The sequence below is a fragment of the Xiphophorus maculatus genome, chromosome 1 (assembly GCF_002775205.1).
Source record: "Xiphophorus maculatus strain JP 163 A chromosome 1, X_maculatus-5.0-male, whole genome shotgun sequence".
Lineage (NCBI taxonomy): Eukaryota > Metazoa > Chordata > Actinopteri > Cyprinodontiformes > Poeciliidae > Xiphophorus > Xiphophorus maculatus.
The window spans coordinates 10,877,655-10,901,521 of NC_036443.1; the positions used below are offsets into that span (position 1 = coordinate 10,877,655).

At 39.9% G+C, this 23,867-nt stretch overlaps 1 protein-coding gene across 7 annotated transcripts in view; it reads right to left on the reverse strand.

Annotated features, from left to right (window-relative positions):
- Window positions 1-23,867, reverse strand: part of prdm16 (PR/SET domain 16) — a 204,314-nt gene that overhangs the window by 79,449 nt on the left and 100,998 nt on the right. For all 7 annotated transcript variants that reach the window (XM_023335432.1, XM_023335415.1, XM_023335406.1 and 4 more), the window contains exon 3: window positions 16,862-16,912. In XM_023335432.1, coding sequence (XP_023191200.1) covers window positions 16,862-16,912 — 51 coding nt within the window. The remainder of the gene's footprint in view (window positions 1-16,861; window positions 16,913-23,867) is intronic.

Sequence of the window (23,867 nt, forward strand, 5' to 3'; positions counted from 1 at the left end):
CGAAACAACATCTGCTTTAGTAACTGATTCTATCAAGGTCACTCATTAAATCTTTCCTTTATGCTTCAAAATAAGAGTGTCCACATTAGATAAAATATCAAGTTTAAAGCACACAAGTTCATATGCAGGGCTAATAATAATAGCAACAACAGAAAAACAAAGGGAAGAACAATGTATATGCCTGAATATGTCATAAAATGGGCGTTGGGGGAATAAAAACGTTAAATTCTGAGGAACCAACATTATTCAGTGAACATGATGATAAACTGAGGGGAAACAACTGAGGCAAAGCAACAAATCAGGCTGTGGTATGTGAGATGAGTTGGATTTAACAGCCTGATCAGAGGTTAATGAGGGTAAAATCAAAATGTATCAGTCATTACAAATTATTTCTAATAAATTATTTCTTCATAAACTAGATTTCAATTATTATTTTTACTCTATTGATCAATTACACATACAGTATGTCTGTCTGTGTGGGAATGGAGAATTAAATAGATTTATAATTGTTCTATATTATAAAATTTAGCAAAATATGACTTTGGCTCTGCTATGTGTTATCTAAACTTACTCTTAGGGTAATGGGGTGGAGAAATTCGGAAGCTGAAAAGTTACACTTCAATTTTTACGTCCATATGAACATTTTCAGCTCCAAGATAGCTTGATAATGCACAACTAAGACAAAGCCCTGGGACTATTTCTTTAATCTCAATGTGTGTGTGTGTGATTGAGTCCCTCTGAGCGGGCATGTACTGGGGGGACACTTTGATAAATGGCCAGTTTATGGTGCTGTCACACTGAGTACGTCTATGGGGAAATACTTCCCCACAAGCACCAGAGTGTGAGGGTGAGGGGGCATGTGTGTGTGTGGAGAGGGATACAATGCTCTGGTCATCTGATTGCAAGCCTGTGGCCAGGCGCATGATTAATCAAACTGATTGGATGGGGCAAATATGGTTTGTAATAGCTCAGAAAAGGAACAGGTCAGAGGAAGGGTCTGGATTACTCCGGTTGTACCTGAAGATGTGTGCATGGAGGGGTGTGAATGTTTGCACATGTGTGATGTGTTTGTATGTGAAGGTGCAGAGGTGTGTGTACGCCCGGGTGGGGGGAGTGTGTGAAGTGAGGCTGCTGTTTGTTTGAAGGTCAGAGGTCAAATAAATGGAACATGAAAGACTAAAAACACAGTGCAGCGTTGCTGACACAGCCGCAGCTCGGTTAATATCTTACTGCTGCTCCGGCGCTCGCTGCGGGTGTGCGGGACTCCTTCTGGCGCACGAGCGCGGCCGGCTTCACCTACAAACACATGTACCTCAGCGTGGTACAAAGCAGCATTTGAGTAATCGAGCTGCGCCATTGTATCTTTGTAAACGCTGACTTGTCTCTACATCGCCTTTGTGCCTGAACAATGGAGTGTCAAGACTAAGTTGTTGCTGGCCACAAGGAAAGCGGAAGAGAGAGACATAGGAAGTAAGGAAGAAAAAAGATAGAGGGAGAAAAATAAACAGAACAGCCAATATATATATATATATATATATATATATATATATATATATATATATTGGCTGTTACTGTATATACTGTATATATATGGTTTAGGATCAATGCACAGACAGAGTTCGCATTTAATTTGCTTCAAACATGTGAAGCATGGTAGACGGTGTAGATTTAGGGAAGTGCTATCAAGCACATCTTGTTTTATTACGAGGATATGCCACGGTAACTATCAAATCGTGTCTTTAACAGCCCCATCCTTCTTCAATCATTGTCTGTCCGACTGACTCCCTGGAGACACAGACAACGAGACAAAGATGGACTAACAAATTGAGAAGAGAGATAATGGAGTGTTTTGTTGCCATCAGTTGTTGCTTTTACCTATTGGAAAACTAACTGAAGTGATGTAGCACCCAAAGACAGGCAGGATCACATATAAAGTGTAGTGTAATGGAAAACCACACAAAAAAACTACAAAAATGAAATTATATTGGCTGGGTTGATTTGTGAGTCTGATTAACTGAATGAGCTGCAGCTGTGGGGTCCATGAAGCAGTGAGGGAGAAATGCTAGATGGGACAGAGAACATATTAACACCTTAAAGGAGCACAAGAAAAAAAGAAGTAACTGAAAAAGGGCAACACACAGGGGTCAGCGGACCTACAACTGAACACAAGGAAAGTGCAGAAGAAATGTAGACTATTGACAAAATTGAAGTCAAAGAATCTCACGTTTTTTTTTATTTAGTTTTTTTTATGAAACTTATTTTTAAGTCAAATCGGTGTAAATCAAAGACCAAACAAAGAGAGCTCAGATAGGCATCCTTCAAAATTTCCAGTCTTTTCCACAGTTATACGAACACAAACTATTAATCACAGTCAATCTCACTTCTCCCAGCCTCGCATTCTTCACACCTTGCGCCACGCCGCTCTCGTCAATCATCGAGCTCCGAATGAGGGTGGAAAGGGGCAAAAACAACTCCTAATTGTAAGGAAGAGGTTGCGGCACACAAGAGCATCCCAGGGTTTAGTGATTCATTGCACCCCAATCAGAAAGACATGAGGATAATAGCCCCCACATTCTCCAGCTTTCTTTCATTTTCTTGTCTCTTTCTCTCCATCCCTTCTCACTCATTAAATCGGTTCCAGCCTTTAACCCTGTGGGCAGGTGCTACTGTAATTAGCCATTATTTGACTATCAAAAGTCAGGAGTTGATTAAATGCCCGCGAACTGGCACAGCGGAGCACTTTCCCCTCCGAGCCCCAGCCCCGTAATTTCAAAAGCTTCTTGCAACCTGCTGAGGGCCTTTCAGGTCTGTGAGACGCCGCTTCCGACTGCTGGTAAGAGCCTGTTGCCGGCGGTAATCAAAACTGATAATCTTACAGGAGAGAAAGGGAGGAGGGGATGGAGGGTGGGGAGGGCTGCAGCAGGCTGTGGGTGGAAGAGAGAAAAGAGAGTGAAAGAAAGAAATGGTCGGGGGCTTTCGGGAGGTTGGAGCTCAAGCAGAGAGCCTTCCATTAGAAATGTGTTGTGGCTCCGAGGGGGCCTGTGGCCAGCAAGCGGTGAAAAATGCTGCCTTCTTAAGGCAAGTGAATGGCATCTCTTTAGTGATTAGGAGCTGTAATAATAGGCACCCCTGCCTGTTAACCCTAAGTCCATTTTATTGCTAATTCATTTACCTGTTATTTCAGACATACTTGACGGGAGTCACCTGCTAAGAAGTCATGTTTGTCAGGCAGGTATGCCCATTAGCTGGGGATCTTAAATCAGCCTCACAATGGTGCAGGTAGGGGAGCAGAGGCCGGCCTTGTTGTCCGCAGATAACACCACACCGCAGTTATCCTGATCGACACGGAAAATCTTTTCTGCTCCAAAAATAATTAGACTTCATCCCCGGAGCGTTTTTTAATTAATGCATATATTTCTTTCTTTCTTTCTTTTCCACTCTTCTGCCATTGTAAGTGGATTTAAAGCCTAGCTGATCTGCTTTTGTGCTCCTCAGTGAAAAACCTGTACACGTGGAATAAAAATAATAAAAAATACATATGACTTGGTGCATTAAGGAAAAACAGGTGAACAAAAAGTAAGTTATGAAAACATGTAATAATTACAGTTTTGTGAGTGTAAAAATTAGGGCTGACTCTGGGACTCAAAGTGTTTCATTTAGCTTCGGGCCTACCGTCCACGTCTTCATGACTGGATGTCTCCTCACGAAGCAAAGCCATCAATATCAACATAAATATTTGACTAGATATATTTTACATTGGAATAAATCATGTCTGCTCTATTCCCCAGGGAGAGTCGGGTAAAATAATCACTCCCTGGTTAATGTTCTGGATAATTCTCCCTAAAGGAAACACTCTTTGTGATAATATCCTTGCATATGAGGATTCTGATCCGAAATGTCACAGTGGAGATTAAAACGGGGTTGATCTCACAAACAGACTCCAGAACTGCAACAAAATATGTAAATATATACATGTTTCTGATTGGATTATTGTATCTGGGCACTGATTTTTATTTTATTTTTTTTTCATGAAAGTCAGGTATTTTAGACGGTTATCACCACTGGAATTAAAAAAAAAGAGAAAAGAAATGCATGTATTTGCATTTAAATCAAGCACTTTGCCTTAGCCTCGTCGGCGTCCAGCCACCAGCTTTAAGGGTTAACATCAGCTGTGTCGGTCACGCTCCACGACTGCTTTAAGCAAGTTTCGGTTTTGTTAGTTGAATAAAGGGATTATCCAGTATGAATTAGTGCTAAGACACAGAAAACCTCTCTTGGGATGATGCTCTTTGTGTGTGCATTCGTGTGTGTGTGGGTGGGTGTGTGCGTGTGTGTGTGTGTGTGTGTGTGATGCTTTCACATATTGGGCCTCTCCTGGGATCCCCCACTCTGCCTAATCATTGTTTCTCTAACAGATAATTCCCCATGTCTTCACGCGTGTCCCTGTGTGTACTTGTGGATGCGTTAATTAGCACTGTGCCGGCCGAGGGTGCTCTTCCTTGTAATCACTTAATTAGGGGTGACGGACCTGGTGCTTGTTTACTCAATTAGCTATCCTCTTTAATTATCTAATTCGCAGAGAGGAAATGTCCTTGTTAGCAAGCTCAGAGGCAAAGTGATACAATATGAGTTTTTCTGTTTGTCAGAAACTGTATGATAGATGGGATAAAAATGATCTACCATAGTTTTTCTTTTCATTTTGAGAGTCAGACCCAAACCAGATTAGCTTTATATTTTAAGACAAACCTCATATACATAGAAAAAGACATATGCTGTTCCTGACACTAGGCCATGCTCACGGACTATACATGAGCCACATGCGTAAGATTACTGTCGCTCTAAATCCCCTTGTATTTAGTCAATAATGATAGAATCCTTGTGGAAAAAAGAAAAAAAAACAAAGAAAGAAATTGAAGTCTCATGGTGAGTATGATTGATGGTTGCTTTAAATGAAGGCGTCCAGGACCGACTCCATTGTTTCTCCTGACCAGCCTCGCCATCTACTCTGCCACCTCCACCCCCACCCCACCGCCCCACATCACACTCTCCTTCATGTGGATTAAAGCCCCGTCGTTTTATTTAACAGTTCATTTGAGCGAAGGGGCGACCAAGGTGAAGCCGGTGGGAGGCATGAGGGGTTGGCAGGGTGGCTGTGCCGCGCCGTGGCAGGACGTCCCTTATGGGACAGTGCCAGGCTGTGCTGCGGGGCGACGAGACAGGGCCTCCCCGGTGGACTAATGCCCCGTAATGAAGATTAAGACTCAGTCAAAGACCGTACTGTTTTCGACTAAGACTGGGTGGAAGGATTGAGGGATGAAAAGAAGGGCGAGAGGGAAGGAAGTGAGGATAAAGGATAAAGTAAGGATGGAGCGCACTAAGAACCCGTGTTTGGGTGATTTTAGTTCGAAGTAGATTATTCAAATTAAAAATGCATGAAATCCAAAGAGGAGGATATAAGGGATGAAAAATACTACATTTTCTTGTATTGCTATTCATAGAGTTCAGTTTGATAATGACCTTTCAAAAACTTAGCTAGAAATTATTTCAAGACACCATCATATCTTGTATTATGCTATATCTTGGGCTCATTCGGCAAAATTAATCATATTTATTTATGTATTTGTCCTGTTCCTGAGGGAAAAAAACACTTTTGTGAACGACATGGCGCTCCTTTTTGACTAAACAAATTAACCAGATCAATTTCTAGAGCTACAAAAAGGGTTCAATCTCAAATCCTAAGTCATGCAATTAAAGATTGGTTGACAAGTTAACAAATGATCATTTACAGAAACATTTTTTGAAAAGGGGCATGCATTTATCTCTACACCTCTGATATGTAGCTAAATCAAATACACTGAAGAATGCCAATTTCATATGAGTCAACAAAAACTGAATGATGTATGTGTCTTATTTGGTCTTTTTATGACAATCACTGTAATGTGGACGTTTTGGATGTTTACGAAGAGTTTATGAGATTTGTGAACAAACATCCTCATGAAGTCTGAGAAAAGCAGGTCAGAAATAAAGTTGTGGAGAACTTAAAACTTCAAACAAACACCATTCATTTAGTCTGTAAGCAAATAAATATTCCCAGTGGACTGGAACTTTATTGCAAGGGAAACATACTTCCACTGAATACAACTGAAGACATACTCTTCAGATTTTATTTTGTAAATAAACACCGAAGAGAATGAATCAATTTTCCTTCACTTCAAAATGATGGTCTGTTTTGCCTTGTTGTGTTTCACAAAATCCAAATGAATCCATTGAAGTTGTAAAATGACAAAATGTGAAAAAGAGATGCATTGCCCTCTGGTGAGAAGATTGAAGGTTGGTTTTGCTCTTAAGCATTTCTGCAATTTTTTTGTGTGTTTACATCAATTTGAAGATATAAAAAAAAAGAAAAGTTTTTTGGTTTCAGCTTTTTCTTCCGGTTTTTGAATATTGTCGCGGGTGACTTTTGACACCTAACCAAACAGAAGCACTTTCTGCTTTATCTGGGGCCAATCAAACTGTGACTCTCATTCCTCAGAATGAAGCGAGTGAAGCAGACCAGCTTGAACACACGGCATGCTTCACTTACCACTCTGATGCTAACAGCTCCCCCAGGACTTGTTGCTCATAGACACACTCTTACTGTCTCCTACCATCTCCCAATCATTCCCCCTAAGTTCCCCTAATTCATACCATTCTCTTTCTATTTTTTCTCTGAATTTTTAAAATGTTTACTTTCCTTCCCAACTACCACGTGTGGACATAACGATAGATGGACGGATGGATGGATGGATAGATGTAGGGTGGGTGGCTGGAAAGGCAGGGGCCTTTTTTTCACATGACCTTGTGTTGACGGGGCCAGCCTCCCCCCCCACTACTCTCTGTCTCTCTTCCCCAGACGGGCTGTGTCTGTGACTGGCCTGGCAGCTCCAGCCTCTCTTGGGCATTCTGGCATTCCTCCCTGTCATGCCCTCCCCGCCCCCCTGCCTCCGGCTGTCTCCTGCCCTCTGAACGGTTCCATCTTTACTGACTCTTGGTTTGACTTCATCTTTTGCCTGTCTAACTATCGGGACTCCCGATCCTGCTCGCAGCATCCTCGTTTCTTCTGTTTTTGTTTCATTAAGTCCTCGTTTTTGGTAGATTGAAGAAGCGTTGCGGAAAATAGCAACACGAAAACGACACACACACGTAAATTGCTTTTAGAAAGTTGAATTAGAATTATATTATTGTACATAAACCATGTAATTATTTACTTGTCTTGAATTTCTCACAAAACTACATTAAGTATTCAGAACCGACTGAAGAATAGAGAAGAAAGCATCTTCTACACACTCAATATCAGGGATTTCATTTATAAACATGGCATACGCACAAAATGTGGTCTGAAAGTGGTGTACATCACTTTCCACGCAAAGACTGTGATCTATTAAAAACAAACTCTGGCCCATATGTATGCTCATTTTTGAGACAGGGGAAATTGGCGATGAGGTGATCTGCATCATGATTCCTCCCTGTAGCTTAATTTCACTCCATAGCAAAACTTTAATCATAGATTGACGTTATCATAATTACTTAAAACAGTTGTGCTGTTTACACTTCCGCTGGTGAGACGTATCTATACAAAAGAACCCTAAACAAAAAAGACTTATCAGCTAATTTAAATCGTAAACCAAAGTCCACTCAACTCATCAGTTTTCTCCCCATCACATTCCTCTCCTCAGATGATCATCAGGGAGATGTGTACCACAGGTTAACACATAAAACGTCAGAAGGTATGAAGCAATCAGACTGATTGCTTTAAACATGTGACACTTGTATGTAATTCTGCTCGACTGACGCACTGGCAATGCTGGAGGATCTTTCAAATGGAAAAATCATTAAGAAAATGTAAACTTTTTGGGCCTGATACTGATGCATTCTTCTGCTATAACGTGCAGGGAACAGTGGCTACCTAAAATCTTGACCATTGTGAAGCATAAAATCTGCCAGGTGCTCTCATGAGCACATGACGTTTCTTCCTCTGGAAAATGTTTAAGTTGCAAGACCACACAACTACATACCGTCTGTGGCAACAACATCTGAATCCTTACCCTGTAGTCATCTATCCTTGACGATTTGTTTTATTTAGTATGCAGCTGCCTTTTCGTAATACAAAAAAATTCCTAAACATTTTGAACGTGCAACATTTCATTTAAACAGAATTAAGCATAAGGATTAAAGGCCTTAAAGATCTTCAAGATCTTGTTTTTAATTCATGTGTTTATCAAAGACATGGAACAGCAATAAAATTAAGCTCTAGGTTTAATTTAAGTAAGAAGGGAATCAACTGGCTCAGTGTAATGTATTGGGCTCCCTTCAACAAGTTTAAATTATAAAACATGGCTAACTAAATTTGATCTTACTGCTTTGATGTTGCAGTGTATTGGTGTATTTTATTAGCTCTGAAACAAATTAATTGTATTGTAAAGTAATAAAATTAAATTTGGGCTCATTTGGATTTAAAAGATTTGGACATGAATTTAAATTGTTTTGTAAAGTGCCTTGAGGAGACGTTTGATATACGAACAAACGACACTGAATTGAACTAAACTGAAACGAACTGAAAAGAATTGAACTAAATAGAACTATGTTCATGTGAACTAAACAGACAGAACTAACATAAATCACATATATAACTGAATTTACCTGACGTGAACTGAATGCAAATTAGCAGAACTAAACCAAAAAAACTGAATTGATTCAAACTGAACTGAATTGACCGCAATTTACTTGATTTGAACTGATTTGAATTGAAATGAACTGTGGTTTTGAAGCAAAATGACTCTCTAGGATTGCTGACTGTAGATACCAGAGAAAAAAAAATACAAGCTGCTGTGGCTGCTCATTTCTGCCTTTAAATTCTAAAAGTATAAAAGTTTTATTTCAAGTATTTTGAAGGATCTTTTTATTCAAATATGCAGTTTAGAAGGAGGCACCGTAGCCACAACACAACATGTTACTACTGATAGCTGAAAACTAAACAAAAAAATAATGGAAGTGACGGCGTGTGTGTCCGTGTGAGGAAACTCATATGACAGCCCCCACAACTGTCTATAACCCGTCTTCTTTTGTCGGGTGACCCCAGAGAATGTGGTGGGAACGGCCACTGAGAGAGAGATTATTTAGAGACAAAGAGTGCAAGAGCGAACGAGAGAAGATAGAAGGAGTGAAAAGGCCGAAGGGAAGAAAGAAAAGGATAGAGCGAGAGAGAGATGGGGGTCAGAGAGCCAGCTGATGTGAAAGTGCCTCTGATCACCTCGTGCTTCTCCTCCGCCCCCTCGCTCTGCCGCTCTCTATCTGTTCCACTCTTTCTTTCTTTCATTCCCACTTGAATTCCTCTCCCAGCGCTTCACTACGACGTGACGTTGGGTTTTGATCGACGATAACAACAGAGATGCGTCAGTGAAGGCCCACACACACATGCCCGCACACGCACATTCACACACCAGGACGCTGGATGTGCACACAAGTTAAAAGTGCCCAATGGAAGTTAAAAGTGGCACTCAAGAGAGCACATTCACACACACATGGCTGAACACACTTCCAACACAGGGCAGGCCTTTGAGTGAAAGCTGCTCACAAGGCATAATGACAGCATTCTGCAGAAACCATAGTCGGGACAGTTCCCACAGACAAGACAGGCAGCGAAAGAAAAAAAGACCATTTCTTTCTGTCTTCACCTCTCCTCCTACTCTCCACCTCCTCTTCAACAACCCTGACTTTGTTTGGAGCATGTGACCTGCCACCAATCAACCCTATTGGCTAAAAGAGGCTGGATACAAGGATACTCATTTTTGCCAACAGCCTATACTTCAGCCAATATGCTCTTGTGCATGGAGTTTCCCTAAAATGGCAGAAGCTTGCTTCATCTTGAATAGTAACTGTGAGATACAGCCTCTGGGACTAATTCTTCAGCATTTATACTAAATTAACTTTGAAACCCTCAAGTATCCCTTATGTGAAAAATGTAACCTCCAGTGTTGTTATACAGTTAGAATAACAAAAGAGATTTAATGATTCACGTGGCACTTGCCCCCCATTCCTCCAAAAGCCCCCAAACGGACATAAAACCTGAACGTCAAATCCTGCCTGTCTTAACTTTTGCGTCACTTTTTCCCCTTCCGTCAGAGCTGACACGATGCGGCATTTCATGGTGTACGTTGAAGGGGGTGATGGTGGTGGTAGCACCGGGTGAAGGGAGGCAAATGAAAACATGTCACTCAGGACCCATTAAAATGTAACCCTGCCCTGCAGAAGAAAGAGACTCGTCTCATCATTAAGCCATCTTTGGGCAAAGCAAAAACCGCAAATATTATTCCTTGCACCCCCATGTCTCTCTTCCGCACACATGGACTCCACCAGTACTCACACACGCACATATAATTGTCCCCTTTTTTTGCTTTGGATGGAAGGAAAGGACACCGTGACTGAAGGTCCAGTGTGTTTGTTCACCATCTGAAAGTTACAAGAAGATGTTTGGATCCTTCAGATCACATTTGTTTTTCCAAAAATAATAACCCCCATGTTTTTTTTTGTCAGGTCAGTCAATCAAAAGCACGGTCAGACCATGATTAGATGGAGAACGTTCTATGTTCCTCCAAAAGGTTCCAAACCAATCAGCAGGTTCTTCTTGAAGGTTCTTCTTAAAGGCTTATTACAGAAACGACCAGATGGAGAAACATTCTTTTTAAGCAACTGCATTTCTTGCTTGTTACAGTAACAAAAACTAACTAAAATGATTAAAATTAGAGTGAATATCATTCATGTCACTAGCACACTTATTAAATGAGGCGTGCAACTACAACTTTTTCTAAAAATGGTAACACACTAACAAAGATCAACGTGCATAATAAAAAGATCTGCGTGCACGCGTGTGTGTGTGTGCAACCATGGTGTGTGCATAAGGTTCACTGTTATTGAAAATGACTTGCCCCTGCTGCACATGCTGGGGTGGCAGTGATTATAATATCCAGATAATCATTTCAAGCAAATTATTGTAATTATCAATCAATCATGTCCTATTTAAACAGGGTGAGGGAGGGAGAAGTGTGGTGCTGCTGGCAGAAGGTAAACTATGGCCTGAAGCGCTGGATCACTTCTGTGACCCATGAGCCTCCCTGTGTCCACATAATAGCCCTCATACATTTGGGGCCATTTACGCTTTGCATTTAGAGGCTCAATTCTCCAGCTTGATACTGAGGGAGTGGGGTTGGAAACCTCCTGGCTGCATTCGCAGTTGAGAGAAATATGTGAGTAAACTTTAGTGTATTCTGTTTGGAGTTTAGTATCTAAAGTAGAACATTTTAAAGAAGTACATTGAGCCAGCCTTTCCCCAAAAAATATATTAGCCCATAAAATATTATCCAGAGGATTTAATTGTTTTTTTTTCCCAAGTCATGTTGTCAGGGAAGAGATTTTATTTGTGTGTATTTTAATATTAATCAAAGTCCAATGTTTCTGTGAAGGCCTCATGAGTTTGTTTGTTGGACAACATCTATGAAAACCAAAAAACCCAGCAGACTGGCCAGAAATAAAGTTGTGAAGAAATTTAAAGGAGGGTTAGAATATAACACCTAAAAATACACAAAACTTTGAGGGTGCTACAAAAAACCTACCAAGACATGACTGACTACCTAAACTGACAGAATGAACAAGGAAACATTAGTAAAAGATGCAGGAAAAAAACACCTCATGTCAACTATATCGAAGATGGAGATATACAGCAGCTCAGGTGAGAGAATCTGTCGATAAGAAACCCATTGGCCGGGTGCTCCACAAATCTTGCTGAGTTTATATTGGAAGACTGGGAGGAGAAAAAAATTGTTAAAAGAAACAAGTCCCATTTAAAGTTTGCAGACTCAGCAAAAGTGTGAAAAAAGTTGTGAAAGAAACAGACACTGTTCACCAACCGTAACACCACATACCCTATAGCAGTGGTTCCCAAAGATTTTCTGGGCTCCCATGTGGATTACAATAAAATCCGCCCCCTAAAAAAGAAAACAAAAAAATAAACTGGGCACACACGTCGTTCAACCAGACATAAACCTATACACATATTTTGTTTTCAAACTCCACTGAAGTTTATTTCACACTTCAAGTTGCAACAAAACACACTAAAAACCATCTTTACAGTGAGAAACGTTTGTGTAACTTTTTTTTTCTCATTCATCCATACCGTTTCCCACGTTTCCTCCCCCCTGCAATTTCCACACATTGGGAACCACTGCCCTATAGGGAAACATGGTGGTGGCAGCATCTTGAGCAAAAACAGGAAGCTAGTCAGATTTGATGTAAATACTCTAGACAACAATCGTAAAAGAAAACATGTAGGAGTTTACGCAGACATCTCAGCCGATCTAATTTTTTTAGTCTCTAGAAGTATAATGCTTATAAAGACATACATTCAAGTTCAATTGACTGCATGAACTGGGTTCTAACAAATAGTGACCAATAGGGGGGGTGGAGGGTGTTAACACATGATACGTTTCTGATTTTTATTTGTAGCACAATATCATAAAACATGTCCAGTTCTCTTTCTGCTACACAACTGTGCATTACTTTGTCTTGGTCCACCAAAAATTGCATGTTGCACTGAATTCTGTTGTAGTGTGTTGAGAAATTTGGGGAACGTTAGCTGGAAATAGGCACCAGCACCCCTACGGACCCCACTAGGGACAAGAATGTTAGAAAATGGATGGATGGCTGTTGAGAAATATTTTTTTAAAGTATGTGAATACCTTTACAAGGTGTTCTGGTATCTACCCAATTCATACCAAATGTAAGTTCTATTAGGTATACAGCAAATAAACACTGTGTTGCAGATGATTACTGTGGAGGGCTTAATGGTACGTAAAAGTACTTTAGACACGACTACATGGAATCAATGAAGAGAGAAAACATGTCCCTCTTAAGTCAGACAAATCGCAGAAGAGGAACGCAGCAGACAGGCGGCGGGACCTGATCGTCTCAAAGAGATATTTCTCTGTATCTATTCACAGTAAATCCCCGGTGAAAAGCAGCATGAATTGATTCAATCTCAGCGGTATTGAGAGCCGAATGAATGTGGCTTGAAGGGTAGAGACTGAGAAATTGCGAAAGAAGTAGATATATAAAGAGGGAGAGACAGATAGTAGCCTTCGGGTGAGAGATGATCGTCTTGGGAAAAAAGCAATCAGGGCTCATTGATTTTTCTCAGCTGCTTGAATAGAGGGTGTCTATCTGGAAGTCATTATCTGTCATCTGATCTGCCGGAGTGTTTACACGCGTTGGCGTGGACAGCAGCGCTCTTCTGAAGATGAGGATTAACACACAGGACAAACACACACACACAGAGCATAGACTGTCCACTTTTTTGCCCGTCTCTGTATCCTCCACTCTTAATTCTAAATCCAGGGATTCTTAAACAAAACTTTGGTCCTCCGATACCCCTGTCAGCTTTTACATCACACATAACCTTCAGACTTAAGCGAATGCCCTGTGTGTGTTTGTAAAAATATACATGCATAGGGTCTAGACAGCTAAACAGAAAGATAGTCTTGTTTTGTATAGCCAAACCTGACTAAATCAAACAATCCCTGATCCTATCACTAATAGCCACCGATAACAATCTTTAGCTCCAACAACACCGTCCTGTCTGCTTGAAAAGCAAGGAGGGATGAAATAAGTGGAAGAAGATGGAGGGAAGTAAACAGAGAGAGGACTCAGATAACAGACATTTTTCATTTTCTGACTGCGTGTGGCATGAAGATGCATAAAACCTGATTTTGCATGTGCCTAAGCCACAGGGGCTCAGAAAGCCCAGGATATGAATCCGGGGCTTTACATTTCACAGATAGACACATAAGAAGAGGAATATCTGCACACACACACTTAGCTGTGGAGGGCATTTCTGGGCAGCTTTCAGTAAGTGAGGCTGGAGAAGCTGAGGTATTATCTTTGCTCCATTTTATCTGGTGCTTTATCTCAGACAGAGCCTCACATTTGGTTTTATTCTCTTCAGGCATGGGACAAACACCGTGTCTGGCTTTATCTGTGTGCTGGGTGATGAAATTCAGTTCTTCAGGTACCGGCTACTTTTAAAGTAGCTTTTTCAGAGCTTCTCACCGTAATGACAAAAGGTGGCTGATAACCTGTTACAGTATTTGGGAAATTACACACACAACCTTTACTTTGTCAGTAACATTAAAGTCAGCCAGGTTGCAAAGTGAATTTCAGCCTGTGGTTAGTAAACAAAAAAAAAACAACACACTATATTTTCAATATAAAAGGATTTAAAAATTAATCATATCAGAGTACTATCCATTGTATCCATTAACATTTCTATCTGCTGAAGTTAGTTTAAGCCGTTGTTGTGAGTGCTAGATATACAAAAAATAGCAATATAGAGCATGGATAACTCATTATAACACAAATGTACCTTTAAGCAATAAACTGGTTTATTTGCGAGCTGCAACTCAATTAACTTTGAGTCTTAATCAAGCGCCGCAATGGTAGCGAGACAGCGGAGAAAGATGGAATCAGTGTTGCTGCCCCTGCCCTGTGTTTGTGAGCGCCTGCGTGTGGATGAATGAGTCATGTCATACGAAATGGCTCATGGATAATTTCATTCATATTCATAACAAGCATGTGGTCTGCCACCGCCCATCGAGGGCCCACCACAACTCACACTCTGCATAATGAGATATAGCCAGTGTGTCTTCACATACGGCTGCCAGGCGTACGGTAAGTATATGTTTCTGCTAAGGACATGCAGAGTGCAACTCTTGCGCTACTGTTATGTGACAATTATCAATGCTTACGACAGTGCAACTAAAGCGAATGCTTTAGGGAATACATGTGGAAGGTGGTTAGGTTAGTTTATAAAACCAAGTAGGTTTTTCCACGTTGTACGAAATGTGGGGAACTCCAAACAGCCTAAAACAGCTGTGGTCAGCTCTTAAAATAAGCTCATTGACTAACGCAGGATTTCACATCAACCAAGCAGTCAGTGATTTACATGCTGGTCTGCCTGTTTATACAAGGAGCAGCAAGACCCTTGACCTGAAATGCAAATGATAAAATTTAAGTGATTTTGTTTTTCCAAAGCCAGATTTGTCACAACCGTAAATTAAAGTGGAAGCGAGTGTTTAGCTCAGAAGGCATCTTCACAGACCAACCAGTGCTCTGACTTTCATCTGCTGCTGTTGTCAAATCGAACAGTTTCGTTACATAGAAAAAAATCCAAAAATAATTTTGCCTCAGTTCACCCTTTCTGTCATGGTAATTTATAGTGTATTGCATGTCTTGAGTTTTTCAGATGTCACAACTTTATATGTAATTTGCTGGGATTTTATGTGATACCAATTATAAAATATAAAATAAAAAAAACATGGATTTTTTTTCAAATAAAAGTAATGCCTACATTGATTCAATCTTATCTAACCCAATGCTGTACATCTGCAGGCTGGCAGCATCTGAGCGGAGTAATTTCCATACCCTGCCACAAACTTTCTGTTGTATTTAGGTCTGGAGTCTGAGTCATCCCATTCAAACACATGACTATGTTTACATCTAAACAACTCCATTGTAGCTCTGACTGTATGTTTTAGGGTCATTGTCATGTTTGAAGGTCTGCTGCTATAGCAAGTCTTTTGCAGCTTCTAACAAATTTTCTTCCAGGAATTGCTGTGTTTTTAGTTTCATCTATATTCCCGTCAACTCTGGCCAACTTCTTTATCCCTGCAGCATAAAGTTACACACATGGTGGTGGATGGAGTTGCCACCATACATAGCAAATTGATGGCATTTAATTCTGATTCCATTTAATCAGAGGATCATATTGTTAAATTTCCAAATTTGAAATGAGACTTCTTATGTCAATTTATGGAGTTTTCTTTTTGACAGATTACCAGATCAGAGCTGTGAAGACATGCAGCTCTTCCAGAGACACCATGAATTATTCTGGCTCCTTGTCTTATTACCAGTCTTTGCCCAGCATAAGGTTATGTGACATCCATGTGAATGTGGTTGTAGTCTGACATTTTAAAAGCTTGTGATATTCTTTTATAATCTGAACATGTTCTTTCTGATTTGTTTCATTTTTATTATTTGTAAAAATAATAATAAAAAAATGTCATTCACAAAATTTTTTTTTTACTCGCCGTCACATAAATCGCAAGAAACAACAATAAAATATATTCTTGTAACATGACAAAATATAAGAAAGACCAAGGGTATTCAAGGCAGTGCGAGATCAATCAGTTAATGTTTAAAAAAGTAATTTTTTGTATTTTTTTTTTTTGTGTCCCTGCCATATAAGTTATTGTTGCGTTTCATTTAACCTTCAGTTCAAATCCCCTCTTATGTCATTAACTCAAGTTGGAACTGTGCCTGCATACTTTCAGCATTTCCCAGAAAGTTCCTTCTCGGCGTGTCCTCTGCAGCGGCCATTGTTCTTTCATGGACCATTAGATGGACATGAACTCTCTCACCGTCGTGTTTTGACCCGGTGACACTGGCCGTAAAAACAAACTGCACTGCCTCTTCAATAAATTCATCACCTCATAAAGTGGTCAGTGACTGGTCAATGAGACGTGTCGGTCACAGCGCGTGCATTAGTCAAGAGGGGACTTATTAGATCACAGATCACTGCAGGTCCTTTCTGATAAGCAAGGCTTATTAGATACGTAATTGCTCCCTGACAAATAGGACAAAATCTAAATGCTGGACTTAGACTTTATTTATAGACGCCGTATCAATCATGTAGAAAAAATATTGTAGTTGCAAGGAAAAATAAAAGATGTAGACAAAGGGCTTGAAAAACAGTAGCAAAAGATGATGATTGTCCTACCTTTTTGATACAGCTGTCTGGAGAGTCATCTTCATGGTCGTTTATCATCTGCTGTAAAAAAATAAAAGAGAAAAAAAAAGCAGAAACATATATTCATAATTACATTTTTGACACCAAGACCACATATTTGTTCTACATTTATCATAAAATCATGCAACTCTGAATTTTCCCTGAGAAGAAATCTGCCTGAAGATCCATTAAAACCACATGATTGATTCCAGCTCTTGAGAGGCCCTCAGTCTGTTGTTATAGCCGACACTGCCTGATGACAAAAGCGAGGCGTGTTCATAGTTCATCACACAAACCCAGCGGGATACAAATATAAAGGAAGACATCTCATAATGGGGCAAGAGGTCACAAAACACAACCAGAAGCAAAACACAACATGAAGCACATTTGAATGAATGAGTTCCCCACATTTGATGTTAATTCCTGGCTTTGGTGTAGCGGGGAAGTTCACTGAGAACATATTCGTCAGTGAGAGTGTGCATAATTAAGCCTTCAAGCAATATTTACAAGGGGGCAGATGGGTGGCAGAATGCTCCCAGTGTCTGCCAGAGGAAATGAAGGAAGTGGGGCATGATGAAGAGACGGGGTGGCCCCTTCTGCAATGAGTTGGTGTTTCACGCAGTGGAAAGCTAGAGTATCCACTCCTCTGCTCGTCTCTGTCCCGACAGGGAACGGGAAAGAGATGCTGACTGTTCAGAGCGGTCTTATGTGGGGGATTGGTAAACTGAGTTTAAGTGAAATTACGTCTAAATCTTTCTCCATACAGCATATTTGGGCCTTGCCTTTCCTGCACCATATCCTCCCCATCTGCCCTTTAACAGTAGACCGGTTGTATGGGCGTTGTGACAGGACTGTTAGCCTTTATATTAGAACTGACATATTAAAGGTTTGTATTTCCTTAACCAGTGTGGTCCACCATGATTGGGAAAGAGACATTTATCTGTTGTGGAATCTCCCAAAGAAACTATGAGGCTATTCTTTAAATTCTGCCATACAGTAACTTCTTTTTATGTGAGAGCAAGGCCTCAATTTATAGTAAATTATAATGATCTGTGTGTATGATCTCAAGGTTGTGCATGCCCCATTGGATCTCTAGAGAAAAGTGTTTGTAACTTTGTCCAGACTGGTAAAGCTATTGGAAAACATAGTGGCACAAAACAGTTTATTTTATCCTCTTGCTTAAAACCAGACATGTGTTCAGTTTCACCAATGGTTTTAATAGCAACACAGAAACTTAAAACTCTGTTCTCCACCTACTTACTACACATCTAAAGCATTGAAGATTCATATTTCTTCTTGAAATCTCAGTGTTTTACATAATATCTACATAGAAAAATGTATCTTTAACAAACTATGCCATGGATTGTTAAAGGTGCATTACCTGACAGAAGTTTTCTGTCATCTTTTTGGATACAGCAGCACTCTGTAAGATTATTTGAAGAAGCACTCAACTGTTCAAGTATGAAATATTGGTACAGATTAGAGCATCCTCCATAGTCCCTGCATCCCCTTGATAAGATCCCAATTAAGTAAAAAATAATTAAAATAAATTAATCCTTTCATTGCAATGACAAAATGTACTTTTTTTTAACCAAAGCTTTAATTTGAGTTACTTTATAAATTATGAAAATTATTAATTATTATTGATTGGAGTATACTCCTTCAATATAGACCAGTGAACATACTTGATTTCAAGTATGTTTCAATTACAATAATTGAAAAAATTGGTAATATTGCCATTTCAAAGTGCTGCTTTGCTGCAATATTAGACACATTTGAACAACTTGACTGATTTTCACTATATATATATTATATACCCGCTTCCTACATAGTTATCAATGACTGATGGGTAAACAAGGGTGTTATGGACATAATGATCATTAGAAATGAAATGAAAAAAATAAGGGAATATGGGTTTAATGGAACAATATCATCAATTAAAATGCCATATTTTTTTAAAAAACTCGCTAGTGTCACAGTTACCAATCACTTGGTGACCATTTGGTGTCTTTGAACCTTGAACTGATAATCCATCACACTTTTATTTCCCCTAAGTGAGGTGTATGTGTCTCTTTATAAGTCAGCACATGGTAAGTAGAATCTCGTTGTCTAAATTTTCCAAAATCTATGTCAGAGCAGCAATCAAGTTTTTAAAACAGCTGGAAAACAAATTTGAAGGAGAACCCAAGTTAGTTCTTTTACCAAAGCATAGTAAAGAGGTAGGTAACAGTCGTAAAACAAAATCTTCAAAATATTGAAAACAATTAACTCACATCTTCCTAACTGTTTCCTTACTTTTCCTTTGTCATATTCAACCCACCAGTCTGTAAACTTTAGCATATATGCCACTTAATATATACACACATTGAGGGTAGCAGAAATTTGTACCAGAAGCCCAACATAATATTCTCATGCAGAAATGGATATACATAGCAAATACAATATCCTACCAAATATTGCATCCAATCAGACTTTTACGACTCTGATTTTGCACACATAGAAATTTCCATATCTATTGCAATTCAATGTGTTGTACAAGATGTCAGAAGAAAGACATCTATCTATTTCTAAATGTAGTTGGAATTTGGTTGGAGTTGAGCATATGGACTAACCAAACCAGCCTTTCAAGATCTTAAATACTAAGTTTTTTGACCAGTTCTTCTGTTATACATCTGCCACCATGTTTTATTCACATATAATTTTTTTCAGGGTAGCTAGACATTATACATTCCTTGGCTGTTGAAAACATTTTCATATAGAAACTAGAAAAAAAATATAAATTGCATTAGTGTTTCTGGTCTGGAAATGAAGCAAATAAATAGGAAGGGGAAACATGGGAATGCCATTGGCGGTAACATGGAGACAGTACGTAGGAGAAAGAGGGGTTGGGGTTGGCTTCTGTTTCTTGTATTGCACCAAGCCAGCTGTAACAATTTACAAAATGAACAGCTTGGCTGGGTCATCTAAAATGCTACCAGGCGCTCAACAACTATACAACAATTTCTGCCTCCACACGCCCACACACACACAGAGTATCCGACTCTACTTAGCTGCATGCCGAGTGTAAATATGTGTATGTGTATCAAATTGTTCAAGAGTAACATAAAACTCCACAAGTCATGCAAGCAGGCATGAGTGGTTATGCTGATGCCCTAATGTGTTTCAGCTTTAGGTGGTCCAGTGAGTGCTGTGAGGGGAATTCAATTCTCCAAACCTCAATGTAAGACATTAACTAATTGTGACACTTTCTGATCATGACATGAATGAAGTTTTGATCAAAGCAATTCACAACAGTGGAGAAGTGACCAAATGACAAGCAAAGGCATTGCCAAAGATGTTGATGGAATTAACACGAAGTCAGGTTGAAATGGTTTTTGACCGTAGTTGATTGTAGATACATACAGATCCACAAGTAACACAAACACCAACAATGAATCTTCTGCCCTTGCAACACAACCCGTTAATTAGCTATGGAAAATCTGATTGGCCACAGCTGACAGAGCAATGATTTATAGCTCGTGTCAGCGTCTTCTCAAAGTGACTTTTCCTCTGGGGTGGCGTGACGGGTCCAAATACAGACCGGCCTATGTTGAGAGGGGTAGATTTTCCACTATACAGAGGGAGGGAAAATTGTCCATTTGTTCTGTATCTAGCTGGCTAAATGCTGACATGTCAATATGTCTTATGGAAAAGAAAAAAAAAACACTGAAGTGAGGGTAATTAGACAGAGTGTGTAAATGTGTGTCTGGGCACACAGCTTCTCTCGCTGGCCCATATGACCTCAAATGTAAACAAATCTAGACGTGGCTCGATGAAAGTGCAGCCACCTGCAGAATCCTTCCACTGAGAGTTGTACAGACCCGATTTTGCCAGCTTGTGTTTTTGTATCTCATCATGTCTGCGGTGTGAGCTTACACACTGGGCATTGGAGACGGAAAACCCCACCATTATTAGTGCCTCATAGGACATCTTTTGTTGTTGGACATGGTCAAGAGTTTGTTTGGGTTTGTTTCAGCACCACTTTAGTTCTTTAGGATACCTGTTGCAAGCAGACAAATGGAAACACGGTCTGCAGATAGACACTCACTGAAAAGACTGAACTCACTGTTTTTACAAGGATGGTCGGAACATAAAACATACACGAGAAAGCAAAATTGGTCAGAACCTTCTACGCAGAAAAAGCAAAGCAACCCTCAGAGAAGTCTCTATTTAGGGCCCATTAAAAAAGGGAAGAAGTTAGTTTTGCATACTCAGCTAAAATCAATCCCTGAAAGAATAGAAACAAAAGAACAGAAGGAGGTTAGAGCTTGCTCATCATCAGCCAGAGACAAGGGTCCCACTTGGAGGTTTTGTACCATAGGAAAATGTAAGTCTTCTGTTGCCAAAAACAATTCTCCTCGCCTCCAGATAATGTGAGGCAATACAGCAGCATGGCCGAATGGATGACTGTGGATGTCACAAAGCCGCAAGTTTCCAAAAAAAACTAGCAGCAAGCAAACCTCAAGGCTTGAATCGAGGCCCTGACTGACAACTCATTGGCTGCAAGAGCCACACCAAGAAAGCCACAAATTGAAAGTTTTGCTACACATTTATTGGGAACTTTTGCAGCGTCTTGGCCCATTGACAGACCTTCATTGTGGTGGCAATGCCTTGGAAGGGTCATTGATCTTTTTGACATATAGATGGGAGAGGAAGTGGTCTTTCACAATGGGTTGTGTTGAATAATAAACTGCACAGAAAGTCAATTTGTGTCAAAAGCAAAGTGAGAAAAACACACACACACAAAAAATGCAAGGGAAGAATTTAGTTTCTCATCGCTGACGGCCTTTGAAATAGGAGGCAACCATTATGTCAAACATAATCGCAACAAATGGATCTGACTGCTAGATACTGGCATGATCGGTGCACTTCCAATCAATAAAACAACACCATTGACCCCATAAAAGGAAGAAAAAGAAAAAGGAAAACAAGTCTCCAGTATGTTTTGCCTATAGTTTCCTGCTATCAAATGAAATCCCCCTGATAACAAACCTTTTACACTGACTTGCCAGAGACCGCTTGACTGGGGATACATGTCCGATTCGGTTCGCCTTTTAGCATTAAGTGTGATAGTGTCTGCTTGTGGCTCCACGTCTTTTCTCAGGCATGTCCTTTAAATGGGTGTAAAATATAGCTATTTTTGGACTTCCCTGAGATAGGGCGTTTGCCAGCTAACCCAAAGCAAGACATGGACTATGGCTGCTTAAAAACATGCCACAACAATGAGGTTTCTCACAGAGATTAAGAAGCGAAGTGGGAAGACTAAGGCATGATAAGGTAAAGAAAAGGGCTGAAACTTACACCACTAAATAGTAGGAAGTTGGGCATCCATCAAACCAAATATATTTGTGATTACTTCAATAGTTGGGGAAATTGTGGGGACTTTTGCCAAAGCAAACCTTAACAAGTGTAGGAAACTTTCACACTCTGGCTTCTGATAATTATCACAAGTAATAATTTTCCAAACTGGGACTAATATAATCACTGATTACTTACTGTTGTTTTTTTAGTTTCTTGGGAATTTTCTTAGTTTTGCTTCTTCCTTTTGCTTCGTTGGTAGAAGCAAAAGGAAGATCAGATTTGGCTAAATTTTATTACACTGCAAAAAAAAGATAACTATGTTACAAAACCTAGAATCCAGATGGGTCTGGGTGCGGCCTGCGACGGAGCTCTGCACTGTCAGTGAGATAGAGCTTAGTGCACAAAGGTTAGATTTGGAAGGCAAACAGTCAGAACTATTGTGCGACTCTGGAAAGTCATGGCCACTTGTCAAATACAAGCAGCTAATATTTACAGAACAAGCTTTGACCCCGTATGTCCCCAGAGTCTTTGTGTGATTTATTAAGAAAATGCCATAGTGAAATATCCCGGCAAGGCTTGCATTGACCCCGGACGGGCTTGTCTCATCATTTCAGTGTCCTGCATGATTCACAGGTCTTGCACAGACACGTAATTCAGTGTCAAACATTTAGCATTCATGTGTAAATCAAATATTTGCATTCATACACCTGACAATTGAAGAGTTAGAATTATTTCCATCAGAGGAATGTGATGTTACAAATTGAAATGTGCACTTCCTCAGCAAACCTTGGGAAAGAAGTTCACTTTCATGAGAAGAGATCAAGAGGAATGTGAAAATAAGAGATGGCAGGAGGAGGAGAGAAAAGGATATTGCAAATTTATTAAGAGGGTCATATTTTCATGGGAGTTGCGTGCAATCATCCATCACCAAACGTCCTTACCCTTTTAAGGCAGCTGATTCAGAACCTACTATTGACAGAACTGTGCAGATAAATTATCTACTTGGCCTCCGCTTTATTGATAAGTCATTTGGGGAGATGATCAGTAATAATCATAAGTGAATAAGGGTGGAGTCATAGATCTTTTGCTAGCAGATGTTATGACATCTGCAAGGTTGAAGTCCAATAAATTACCCTACTTTTGGACTAAGAGGATTGCCTACGCAGCATCGGCACCAGCCGTAGCGTGCCGTTTGAGTGATGATATATCGCATCTTGCCTCTTCATTTTGATAAAAGTTGACATTTATTGACACGTGGCTGCAGAGAAAAAAAAAATAATATTGCTTTATTTCTCATGACCTCTATTACATCCGTGACACATATTGCCTTTAAGCAAGCAGGAGGTTATGGTTCTGAGATTTAAGGTCTTGACTTTGGGTCAAATAGATCCAATGAAAGGTCACACAGCATCAGCTTTTCATTTCTCACTCCTCATCTAAGCAAGATGTGTTTGCATCCATTGCATAAATGAATGTCCGAATTTATGCACTGTATAAATCAGCTCCCGAGTCCTCTGCACTGAAATGTCAGGACAAAAGTCTTTCAGTATTATCAATACAAATTTAAAGCAAGAGTGTTATTTAGTCAATTGACTATGACACAAACAGAGAGGGTAGAGTCTCTTGGTGTGAGGATTTTTCTGGTCAGCAACTAATG